Below are 13,103 nucleotides of genomic sequence, written 5' to 3' on the forward strand. Positions count from 1 at the left end.
TTGTAGTACTTTAAACCTTACTCTTGGTCTCTTCCCATTCCATAAGATGATTTGGGGGCGGGGGGGCGGTTTGCCATTCTTTAAAAGTCTTTTTCTCTATCTTCTAGGGGAACTGATCTCTGTAGATCAGTTTTAATTCCTGGAGAATTCCAAGAATTAAATCTACCGCCATCTCTGCTCTTCCAGTTATGAAGACCCTTGCAGGGGCTAAGTTTGAAATGGCTGCAAAGAGGGGGACCACAGGATTGCCAGCTCCAGGTTAGGAAATTCCTGGAGATTTTGGGATGAAGGGAGGGTGAGGGATGAGGAGGGTAGGGGCCTCAGGGGAGGGAGTTCAATGCCATAGAGTCCAATTGCCAAAGCAGCCATTTTGTCCAGGGGAACTGATCCGTATCAGCTGGAGATCAGTTGTAATAGCAGGAGATATAATGCCATAGAGTCCACTGTCCATAGCAGCCGTTTTCTCCAGGGAGACAGATCTCTGTCATCTGGAGACCAGCTGTAATGGAAAGTGGCAACCCTACGTTTATCATGTGAGGCAGTTTCGTTTCAGAAATTCACTGCTGTTGCAACCCCGCTCGGCATTATCCAGTTGCCCAACTGGAAGGGGCGGATTTAAACTATCACAAGGTGGAATTTCTAGAGCGCCTGAAGGGATGGAGAGTTTCTTTTGCAAGCAGAGATTAAAATAGCTTATTCTGACGTGACTTAAGTTTACAAAAAGGGAAGCTGAAAGAGGACATGCCTGTACTCTATATCAGTGTCATAGAGGGGGCTACACAGAAGAGAGGGAGAATTATTTAGATTTTAAAATGCTGGAGGAACATGGGTCAGAAACCGATCATTAAAGAGTACTGTTCTTTTTTCCTTTTTCCTTTTTTTTTTTTTTTTTTTTTAAAGAGTTATTTTTCATGATTAATGAGGAAAAACATTTGGAATATTATCCTAGAACAATTATAGAAATGAAGGACCCCATTGATTTAAAAAATGATAACATGTATATATTTATAGAGGATATCTTACGTTTAGGGTTGCCAACCTCCAGGTGGTGGCTGGAGCTCCCTTCTATTACAACTGATCTCCAGGCAACAGCGATCAGTTCCCCTGGAGAAAATGGCCACTTTGGCAATTGGACTCTACGGCACTAAAGCCCCTCCCCTCTCCAAACCCAGCCCTCCTCAGGCTACGCCCCCCAAATCTCCAGGTATTTCTCAACCTTAATTGCGTTTCCCTTCAGGAGTCTAATCGGATTACCAACTATTAAGGTTGTCAACTCCAGGTTGGGAAATACCTGGAGATTGTGGGGGGTAGGGTCTGAGGAGGGCAAGCTTTGGGGAAGGGAAGGGCTTCGGTGCCATAGAGTCTAGTTGCCAAAGTAGCCATTTTCTCCAGGGGAACTGATGTCTAACGGCTGGAGATCAGTTGTAATAACGGGAGATCTACAGCTACCACCTGGAGGTTGGCAACCCTACCAATTGGGGGTTAATGTTTTCCTGGAGATTTGGGGATGGATCCTGGGAAGAGTGGGGTTCTATAGAGTCTACCCGCCAAAGTAGCCATTTTCTCTGCGGGAATTGATCTCTGCAGTTTGGAGATAAGCTGGACTTCTGGGAGATCTTCAGGCCTTGCCCGGAGGTTGACAACCAAAGGTGCAATCCAAACCAACTAATATCATTGAAGCTTGTTACTTTGCTCTGTGCGTGTGAATTCTGTACCTGCTGAGGTATGCTTTCCCCCTTTTATCTCTGCAATGAAAGTTGCTTGTGACCTTTTTTTAAATGAAAGCTGAGAATTCAGAGAAGAAGATACACATGTTGTTATAGCATTTATAACAACTTTCAATTGACAGTTATTTTAAATGTCCTGGTGGCATGGGGATAGGTGGCATGGGGATGCTGGGGTGCTGGGGCTGGGAAAATGGCTACCAAGTGTGCAGGGCCATGGGAATTCAAACTTCTTCACCTACAGAGCGGTCCCCCAGGCTTCATCTTTCCCAAATGTTTGCAGCTAAGTTGGTTGGGGAAAGATCACAGAAACCCCAGGGAAAGTCAAGGATGCACACAAATGTACCATGATAGCGTGAGGGAACAGGAAAAACAACCACCCCAACTTCCCCAAAGCACTAAAACAGCAAATAACCTTTGTGGAAATGTCCATGATTGCCCTCCTACTGTGGCTAGACAGACAATTCTTTATTACGGTCAATGACCAGCACAGCCTACTGTGGATGATATGACGTAATCTATTTAATTATATGATAAGAGAAGACAATTCTGCCATCTGCCATCTGGGCACGGCTGTTTTCCTCACGGTCACCCCCCCTGACTGCTTCGGGGATTCCTTTTGATTATGCAGGCCTCTCCCGACCGTCAGAAGTCGCCTCGCTCTCCCCACGCATTTTCTTGCGTTTTGCCCGCATTTTCTGGATTCTGGCTAAAACAACATCCGAAAAACACGGACAAAACGTGCGGGTAGGGCGGGGCGACCTCTGACGGGTAGAAAAGGCGCGCATAGCCAAAAGGAAGCCCCGAAGCAGTTCGTAGGGTGACCGCGAGGGAAACAACCTGGTATAAATGGTCATAGACTCAAATTGGGCTTCATAGATTACAATATCATAATTTTTTGTAAGGAGAATTCATAGGGCGTTAGCTATGATAAAACAAAAGTAACTGTTGGTTCTTGTAGGTTATCCGGGCTGTGTGACCGTGGTCTTGGTATTTTCTTTCCTGACGTTTCGCCAGCAGCTGTGGCAGGCATCTTCAGAGGAGAGACACTGAAGGACAGTGTCTCTCAGTGTCAAGGGTGTAGGAAGAGTAATATATAGTCAGAAAGGGGTTGAGTTTGAGCTGAATCATTGTCCTGCAATAGCCATGCAGATTAGCTTTGGATTTCACACATTAACAGATCACTTCAGGATACAATGGTTCCATATTAACATACCACACCCTCATTAGCACATTATCTGGATACTTACAGGACAATGGTTAGCACATTACCTTGGATACTTTTGGCAGGACAATGATTCAGCTCAAACCCTACCCCTTTCTGACTATATATTACTCTTCCTACACACTTGACACTGAGAGACACTGTCCTTCAGTGTTACTCCTCTGAAGATGCCGGCCACAGCTGCTGGCGAAACGTCAGGAAAGAAAATACCAAGACCACCGTCACACAGCCTGGATAACCGACAAGAACCAATGAACTCTGACCGTGAAAGCCTTCGACAAAAGTAGCTGGATTGAATTGTAACTGTGTGTGTGGGGGGGGGAGGAAATTTGTGTGTGTGCGTGTGGGGGGGAGTGATCCTAGAACAACAGTATGACTTTACCGGCGGCACAAATCCAAAAGTGAAGGCACCGTCTCATGCCAATGTGATGACATCACGTCCGGGTTTCCACTGGTGCAATGTCTTTCCCCCATCCTATTTTCCCCCCACTGCCCTGCGGAGCGGCAGTGAGGACAGCGGGCAGAGGGTAAGGGGCCATAGAGGTCTGGAACGGGGTCAGGTAGAGCCCCCATGAATCCTTTGGCGAATAATAACCATAATAATACTCAGCACCTCAGAATGTTCAAAGTACTCTATCTTACTACAGCTGTCCTGGAAGGTGGGGTTGTCACAACTCCCCCTTCCAAAGCAGCCATTTCCCCCAGGGGAACTGACTGCTGTCGCCTGGAGATCAGTTGTAATAGCAGGTGATCTCCAGCCACCACCTGGAGGTTGGCAGTCCTAAGATGAACTATCTCTATCAGCTGGAGATCAGTTGTAATAGCAGATCTCCAGCTACTACCTGGAGGTTGGCAACCCTAGTTTGAAGAGCCCTCTCTCTGGGGCTCTTTTTTTTGACTCCGGCAGGGCTTGTGGTCTGTTTTGCGTGTCACTACTTCTCCTTTTGCCAGGAAATAAGCAACAACAGCTATTTAGTCAAGTGGATCACGGTGGAAAGTTGCAGAGCCGAGAGGAAGGCGTGGGGAGCACTTCAGAGGGTCCGGCAATTCGGATTATGTGGCTGATTCCTTCGGCTAGATTCACCGCCAGTGCCAGGAAAGGGCAGGACAGGTATTCAGGGTGTCCTTCTCATTCTCTGTTCGGGGGGGTTGCCTCGGCCGGCTTCCTTTGTGTTGCCCGCCACGCTGATGCACATCCCGGTGACTTTCTTTCAAACTAAAAGCAGGTTCAGTCCTGCGGTGTGCACATGTGGTCGGAGGGTGGCTGTCGTTCTGTGCGGGCATCCTGTTCAAAAGCTGACGGACAACGTAGAAAGGTAGGGTGCCCACGCCAAACTGGTGCCTTGAGGTTCCCAGGCATGCATGCTTCACGCCCATTTATGGTTCCCTTTCCTAATGCCTGGTTAATACCTGGCTCGCCTGTCCCTATTTCAGTCTCTGACTGTACAGAAACACAGATTTTTTTCCCCCGCCCCACCAGACTGTGGGAGGCAGCTCCGGTGGCCAGCTCCGGGTTGGGAAAGACCTGTGGATTTTGGGGTGGAGCCTCAGGAGGGCAGGGTTTGGAGACGGGAGGGACTTCTGTAGGGTCTAATTCCATAGAGTCCACCTTCCAGAGTGGCCTTTTTCTCCAAGGGAACTCAACACTGTCTCTTGGATAAGGTTGCCAGCTCTGGGTTGGGAAATACCTGGAGATTTTGGGGGGGAACCTGAGGATGGCAGGGTTTGGGGAGGGACCTCAGTGGGGCACGATGCCATAGAGTCCACCTTCCAAAGTGGCCATTTTCTCCAAGTGAATTGATCTCTCTCACCTGGAACTCAGCTGTAATCCCAGGAGATCTCCAGCCCCCACTGGGAGGTTGGCAACTCTAGAGGCAGCACAGGTCACTCTCTGACGGTGACTCTCCCCAGTCTCCGCAACCATCGCTTCTGTGCAGGCATAATTGTCCATAAAAGTCAAAACGAAAGAAAGAGAGAAAGCTGAAGCATGCCAAAGAGCACGGGGACGTTCCTGAAACGGGTGGGGCAAAAGTCAACAGAAAAGTTCTGCTTGGCTACCCGACGGAGAGACGCACACCTGCAGGAGCCTGAGGGGTTCTGCAGGTAAGGGCTTTGAATGGCACCCCACAGATCCCAGTCTGTGTTGGCAACCCTACTCCCAACTGAGTTAAGCTCAGCCCTGGAAAGACAGACTTGGTGGATCAAGCCATCATCTTCAGAGATCAGTTCATCGGGAGAAAATGGCTGCTTTGCAGGGTGGACTCTATGGCATGGTACCCCACTGAGGTCCCTGTCCTCCACGGGCCCCACCTCCAAATCTCCAAAATCTTCCCTGGCCGGAGTTGGCAGCCCTCCAGCCTTCAGTAGTAAAGTAGAGGGAGGAGCTGGAGTTTAATCCTGCCTGAGCATTATCCTTTAGCACTAATCCAAGATTTTGGGGCGTGGGGGAGGAAGAGGGAAGACAGGAGCTTGAGAGCGGCTATTCATTAGGGAGTCAAAGGTTTTCTGCACATGCTCAGAGGTATGGACTCCTTCACACAGGCAAGTGACAGCAAGGTGGTTTGGAGTTAATGATTAAAGGCCAGATACTCGGTGGGGTGAAACTGGGCATTCATTTTCCTCTCCTCCTGCTGCACGTTCACGGGGTCCAGGATCCCCGAGACAAATTCCCCACTGCAAGCAAGAGGCACAGGTCCCTCCAAATGGCATAAATCTCCCTCCAGTTCTCTGCCCAGGGCCCTCGCTTGCTACTGCTGCACAGAACAAGAGAAGGCAGCAACTGTTTCTAAGTGCAGCAACACAAAACCCAACTTCTAACTCTTTAGCTACTCAGAAATCCAGAGCGGACCACTTGACTTGCTAACAAGTACTTAGCAACCACTTTCCTGGTTCCTGTCCTGAGTTTGAAGATCTTGTGCCGATCCTCCACTGCGACAGGCAACCAGCTAAGGAAATGTTTTCCTTCCCTGCTCACACAAGACCAGCTGAGGCCTTTTGGGTTAACCTGTTACAGGGACAGTGCACAGCCAAAACAAATGCAGAGCAGGCGAGGAGGAATGTGGTCATGGAAGGGTTCAGGGAATAAGCTCCAGCTGACCTGCAGCTGCCCATCCCCCATTCCTTCCAGACAATGAGGAAAGAAAATGGCCTGCATATTTTCTCTTATATCTCTGCAACAAAAAGGGCTAGATACTTACTTGAAAAATGAAAAATGAAATTTCAGGGTGGGACACAACACTGGGGGGCACCAAAGCCCCCCCCCCAGCCTCAGTTCTGCTATAGGTGGACATACAGCATGAATTTCCATAGTTTCACTCCTATCTGTTTTTTTTATTCCACCTTTCCTCCTAGGCTTGCCAACCTCCAGGTGTAGCCTGGAGATCTCTTGGAATTATACTGGATTGGTGGGTTCCTGTTCTGGCATCCTTATTTACGGCAATTGACAGAACGGGGAGAATACCTAGTGAATGGGGTGGGGTGGCGATAATAGTGCCCATTTACAAGAAAGGAAGAACCATCTAATTATAGACCAAATAGTTTACTTAGTACAATTAGCAAGTTGTACGCTAGACACCTTCAGTGGAAGCGGAGAGATTGGTTAGAAGGGCTGCCTCACAGATGAGCAAGCTGGTTTTAGAGAGGGACGTTCATGTTTGGATCAATGTATGATACTAGATCATTTAATAGCAAAATATTCTTCCAAATCCACTGTCTCTTTATATACAGTGTTCATAGATCTTAAATCGGCTTTCGATTCAATATCTAGAATAATCTTATAGGATAAATTGAAAGTGTCCACAATTGACAGACGCCTATTATTTCTGATCCAAGCCTTACATGAAAATACTTCTATTAGGATAAGATGTAACCCCCAAGGCCATTTGACAGAGGCTATAAGAACAGAGAACGGGGTTAAACAAGGCTGTATTCTTGCACCTCTTTTGTTTAATTATTATATTAATGATCTGGTCTCATACCTGACTAGATCAGAGTTCCATTCACCAAAGTTTGTGGATAAACACATTCCCCTTCTTCTTTATGCTGACGACGCTGCATTGCTATCATGAAACCCCCCCCCCCCACATTGGTCTTAAGAGAGCTGTGCACTCATTTACACAATATTGTAGGGATAATTGCCTAGAGATTAATTATTATTCCTGGAATTATAACATCTCCAGACAACAAAGATCAGTTCCCCAGGAGAAAATGGCTGGTTTGGAGGGTGGACTCTGTGGCATTCTGCTCCGCTGAAGTCCCTCTCCTTCCCAGGCTCCACTCCTAAATCACCATGAATTTCCCAACCCAGAGTTGTCAACCCAACACTATGGCAAGCCAATCCAAGATGGATTTGAACTCGGGTCTGCCTAGTCCTAGTTGGACACTCTAACCATTGTACCCCCACTTGGTCCTGCCTTAGGGTTTCCAGCTACAGGTTGAGAATTACCTGGAGATTTTGGGGTGGAGCCTGAGGGGGGCGGGGTTTGGAGAGGGGAGGGACCTCAGCTGGTACAATGTCATAGAGTCCACCTTCCAAAGCAGCCATTTTCTCCAGGGGAACTGATCTCGGTCGCCTGGAGATCAGTTGTAATAGCGGGAGATCTCCAGCCACAACCTGGAGGTTGGCAACCCTATCCTACCTAATCCTTATGTCTATCTCCTTCCAGCTTCTTCAGAGGAAAATCCAGGACCTGTCTGGGTGCAGAAATAATACAGAAGTAGAATACAAGTTGGCATCATTGGTTGCAGCGGCCCCAAGAGATTTTTGCTGCAGCAGCTATGGCTTCCAATAAGTGGATGGTTCTGTCCCATTAGCTGCAGAGAACTACTTGGAACCTCTTTCTGCCCTAGGCGATTGGTGGTCCTGCAGCCCCAATACATGGAATCCATTGTGTGTGGAATCCATTGACATTTGGATCTGGCAGTTGCCTGGGGTATAATCTTAGGGCTGGGTGAGACTCTCACACCACTCCCAAGTGGTATATGTGTGAGCTGAGATCTGCTCCCAGCAGAGGGAATGTCGTTGTGTCAAGCATGAAGGGCTGTCGTATAGAGGACGGTGCGGAGTTGTTTGCTGTTGCCCTAGAAGGTTGGACCAGAACTGACGGGCTGAAATTAAACCAAAAGAGTTTCCGGTTAAACATTAGGAAGAACCCCCGGACAGTTAGAGCGGTTCCTCGGTGGAACAGGCTTCCTTGGGAGGTGGTGGGCTCTCTATCTTTAGAGGTTTTTGTTTTTGTTTTTTAAATAATTTTTTTATTATGTTTTTCAAAATACAAAGGTGAAAGGAAAATAGAATTACATTCACTACTTTTCACCGGCGCACAGACTACTTCATCATTTACATAGAATTAGGGACTTGATGTCTCTCTTGCCTACTAATGTCCTTATTTCCTACATCTAATACAATTCTCTAATACTACATCAATTCTTCGTTCTAATACTCCTTCTTTAAATCTTTTACCTACTAGAACTTGCTTTTTATTTATTCAAATCATCTCTTCTTTTTTTGAATATAAATTATTCTTAATAACTCTGTCTAAAAACATTTTTCTGAACATCAGTATCTGTCATAGAAAGGTTGCCATCTTTGCTTGTGTTCTTCAGTCATCTCATAGTGCAGTATGGCCGAATGTCTTGCCATCATTGTATATGCATGCATTTTTGTAATCCACATCTTTAAGTCAGGTATCTCCTTGTCCTTCCATTTCTGTGCTATTAACAGTCTGGCAGCCGTCATTGTGTAATGGTAAACCTCTTTATACTTTGCAGGTATTTGCGTTGGAATTATTCCCAATAAAAAGTATTTAGCTTCCAGTTGAAAGCTCGTTTTCATCAACTCTTTGTGTATGACTTTCCAAAAAGTTTGAATTTTTTTATATGTCCACCATTGATGAAAGTATGTTCCTTCTGTGAACACTTCCAACAGTTAGCCTGGTTTGCTTTTTACATCTTCTGCAGATCTTTCGGAGCACGATGCCATGTAAAAAACATTTTGTACCAATTCTCTCTTACTGCTTGTGATCTAGAGAATTTGATATCTGTTTTCCACAGTTTTCCCAAATTTGCATTGGGATCATCTCTCCAAAGTTTTGCATCCATTTCACCATGCATGTCTTTACTTGTTCTGATGCAGTGTCTGTAGCCAACAATATTTTATAAATATTTGACAGAAGATGATCCTGATTTTTCGTAATCAAAGTTTCAAATTCTGTCAGTTTTCTTTGTTTGGCTCCTGTAGATAGTCCTTTCTTAATGCATGAATTATTTGGTGATGTGTAAACCAAGAGATTTTTACGTTTTCTTCCTGACGTTCTTGCAATGATTTTATTTTACCATCTTTCTTGACTAAGTCGTTATAAGTGAATAAGCCATTTTTGATCCTACTTGCATAGTCTGTGTATGCTTCAATAGGAGACATCATTCCTGGTGAGGGACTGAGAAATCTTTTAAGTGAGTTCCATATCTTCATCATCTGTGTTGGTAAATTCTCTGTGTTTACATTCTTGAGTTTGGTTATGACTTTTTTAGTCCAAAGTCGTTGATGAAATCCATGTCCAAAGTCAGCTTTTTCTAGTCTTATCATTCGGTCTTCTGGGCGGATAATCCAGTCTGACAGTGCAGCAAGTGTGGCTGCTTGATGATATAATTTGAAATTTGGTAGACTCAGTCCTCCTCTACTTTTCTCGTCTTGCCACACTGCACATCTTACTCTGGGTTTCTTATCATTCCAAATAAATTTATTCATTCTTCTCTGCCATTTAGTCATTACCACTGGACTTAAGTCAATTGGAATTGTTTGAAAAAGAAAGTTGAGTCTTGGCATAACGTTCATTTTCAATACTGCTATTCGGCCCAACCGTGAAATTTGAAGTCTATTCCATCTTTGTAGATCTTCTTCAATCTTCCCCCCATACTTCTTTATAGTTTAAATCAAAGAGTGTGTCCTATCTCGTTGGTATCTTCATCCAAATACTTCACACTCTTCTTTGGTGTGAACCATTGAAATCTACTTTGAATATAAAGTCTTTCTTCTTCTGAAACGTTATAAAGAATCATATTAGTTTTAGTTTTGTTGAGCTTATATCCTGAGTAATAACTGAATAGATCAATCTGTTTCCGAATTTCGATCAATGAAAGTTCTGGCTTTCGACATATTAGCACCACATCATCTACATAGCTTCTTATTTTATATTCTTGGTCTTCGTATTTTATTCCTTATATTTTAGGATCATTCTTTATCCTATTTGCTGTTAACTCCATTGACAAATTGAACAACAGCGGTGACAATGAACAGCCCTGTCTTGTTCCTTTTTGTATCATTAATTTATCCATTAACATCCTGTTGATCAAAAGTCTTGCTCTTTGATTGGTGTAAATAGAATTCACAGCTTTCAAAAAATGTGTACCACAGTCTAATTGTTGTGTCTTTGGAGGTTTTTAAGCAGGGGCTAGATGGCCATCTGATAGCAAGGATGACTCTGTGAACTTAGGCAGATCATGAGAGGTAGGGCAGGAAGGGTTGCATCAGCATCTGGCTCTTGTGGCCCTTTCTTGCATGACCAGGGTGATGCCGATCACCACCTTAGAGTCAGGAGGCAATTTTCCTCCAGGCCAGGGATCCTGGAGGGTTTTTTCCCCCTCCATCTTCTGGGCAAGGAGTAGGGGTCACTGGGGGTGTGTGGGGAGGTAGTTGTGAATTTCCTGAATTGTGCAGGGGGGTTGGACTAGATGACCCTGGATGTCCTTTCCAACTATATCACTCTATGGTCATTTATGCATCGGTATTTGGACTCACGTTCACCCCCGGTCTGACTCGGTTGTTCCTTGGAGTTCCGCATGAGTTTTCCATCCATTAGAAATTACCTAGTTTCCAGCCCTTACAATTGTCTGGGTCTTCCCATTCCTCTGTTGACCTAACTCTTTCCTCTCCCCTGAGCTCAACCTGGGTGAAATCCCCATGCATAAGGCAAAGTGCGGGACACACAAGCTTGGTTTCTCTCACAGCCAATCACAAAGCAGCATGTAAAGAGATGGGGATTCAAATGCTTCGTGCTTCATGCTTCCTGGGGGCTCTTTCTGAGCAGAAGAAAAACCCGAGGCTTGGATTTCTCCACCCCTTCCTTTCAGATTACTCTGTTTTTTGTTTTTTGTTCTTAAAATGCTTTTTTAAGGCGGCAATTGGGTTGGGGGGATATTCTCTCATAGTAAGCTCTGTGAAGTAAGCCAATTACAAAGCAGCATTTAAAGGGGAGGGAACTTGATTTGAGCCTTATGACTGCTGGTGTATAGACTCCCAACAGGAAAGTGTGGGTCCAGCCTGCAACGAACCTCAGGCAAAACTCCCATGCGTAAACAACCTATGAGATTTCTCCATGGCCATAGTTGCAGAAGAAGGAGTTTTGCTGCAGCTACTGAGATAAGACTTCAGCTGCCCAGGACATGGGCATGGGCCTTTCTGTCCAGTGACTAGGGTTGCCAGCTTTGGGTTGGGAAATGCCTGGAGATTTTTTTGGGGGGGTGGAGCCTGGGGAGGGGAGGGACATCAGCAGGGGTGCAACGCCATAAAGTCCACCCTCCAATGCAGCCATTTCCTCCAGGGGAACTGAGCTTGGTCATCTGGAGATTAATTGTACTGGTTGAGTATCCCTTATCTGGACATCCGATATCTGGACTGATCCAAAAACTGGACCCTTCAAGCCGGCATGTAGGTAGATCCGTGCTGCCTGCTTTCAACGTTTTCTCTCACCTTAAAAAAAATTAAATACCGCGTACCCTGCATCGTAAGTGGAGACTGAAAGCCAGCCGTTGCTTGTTTGTTTGTTGCTCTTTTTTAACAGCTGATACAGGTATTCTGGCGAGATAGTTACACCTTTGCTTTCTGATGGTTCAATATACACAAAGTTATTAAAAATATTGTTTAAAAATACATTCAGGCTATGCATATAAAGCGTATATAAGACATAAATGAATTTGGGTCCCATCCTGGAGGCTGGCAACCATATGCCTGAACCTTTGAACCATTGCCTCAGGACCACAACTTGTGAAGCTGGGTGTTCATCTTAGACGGTCTTCAAGAAAAGGATGTTTTTTTTTTCACTTGGCCCTCAGAACAGCTTGACCAAAGCATGGAGGCTGCGCTGGAGTTCCCAGAACGACTCGAGGAGAAGGAAGTCTCCGCAGATGAGAACAATGGTCAGGATCCAGCCCTGAGCAAGGAGAGTGAGATGGGAGTCCAGCATGGTGATCCCAGCGGGGAGGATTCAGGCCGGTGCCGTCCGGTTCTTTGGGAGACCCTGGGAAGACAGTTCGAGGAATACGGGGAGATGGCAGATGTTCTGAGTCCAGAAGAACGGCGAAGACGTCTCTTTGCTTTCATGCCCCTCTTCCTGAAGGTAGGTTGTACTACAAGCCAGTATATCTATGCAGTGCAAAATCATACTACTAGGGCTGCTGATAGGGTTGACATAGGGAAATAGTTATGGTCTCTCCCAGATTGAAATGAATTCTAGAATTCATAAGAGCATAAGAGACGCGTGGTGCAGAGCTGTACCTAGCCCATCGAGTCCATAGGTCCCGTACCAAGAACGAAAATAAGCGCTGGCTGAAGAAGCCAAAACTTTTTGGGAAAATGCTACTCATCCGGATGGTGTTCCTGTCCATGCTACGTCGGGACACTTTGTGCAACGTTCTGGCACTCATCTTAGCTGCGCCCTTACTTGCATATTATACTGAGCTTTATTATTGTAGCAGACATCAATTGTGTCAATTTCATTGAGGCTTGTTAGCCCACTTTTCAAAAAAATTTCCCCAGCTTCTGCGTGATTTGTATATGATTGTATTGGTCCCTTGTATGTTTATTGTTTGTTCACTTTCATTCACTAAGTATATGTATGGTGACATTTTTGCATTTGTATGTTGTTATTAATGAAATAGTATTTTGTTAGCTGGCTGTGTACTGATTTTTTGTAGCAGTACCTGGAGGTTGGCAACTCTAGAAATACCTGGAGATTTTTGGGGGGCGGAGCCTGAGGAGGATGGGGTTTGGAGTGGGGAGGGATTTCAGTGCCATTGAGTCCAATTGCCAACGTGGCCATTTTCTCCAGGGGAACTGATCTCTATCACCTGGAGATCAGTTGTAATAGCAGGATATCTCC

At 45.5% G+C, this 13,103-nt stretch overlaps 1 protein-coding gene across 1 annotated transcript in view; it reads left to right on the plus strand.

The window, feature by feature from the left end:
- The first annotated feature begins 12,074 nt into the window (after positions 1-12,074).
- WDFY4 (WDFY family member 4) overlaps positions 12,075-13,103 on the plus strand; it is a 165,801-nt gene continuing 164,772 nt past the window's right edge. Inside the window, exon 1 of the mRNA XM_056850543.1 lies at positions 12,075-12,341. Within this exon, the coding sequence (XP_056706521.1) occupies positions 12,075-12,341 (267 nt within the window). The remainder of the gene's footprint in view (positions 12,342-13,103) is intronic.

The sequence above is a fragment of the Euleptes europaea genome, chromosome 5 (assembly GCF_029931775.1).
Source record: "Euleptes europaea isolate rEulEur1 chromosome 5, rEulEur1.hap1, whole genome shotgun sequence".
NCBI classification, from domain to species: Eukaryota; Metazoa; Chordata; class Lepidosauria; order Squamata; family Sphaerodactylidae; genus Euleptes; species Euleptes europaea.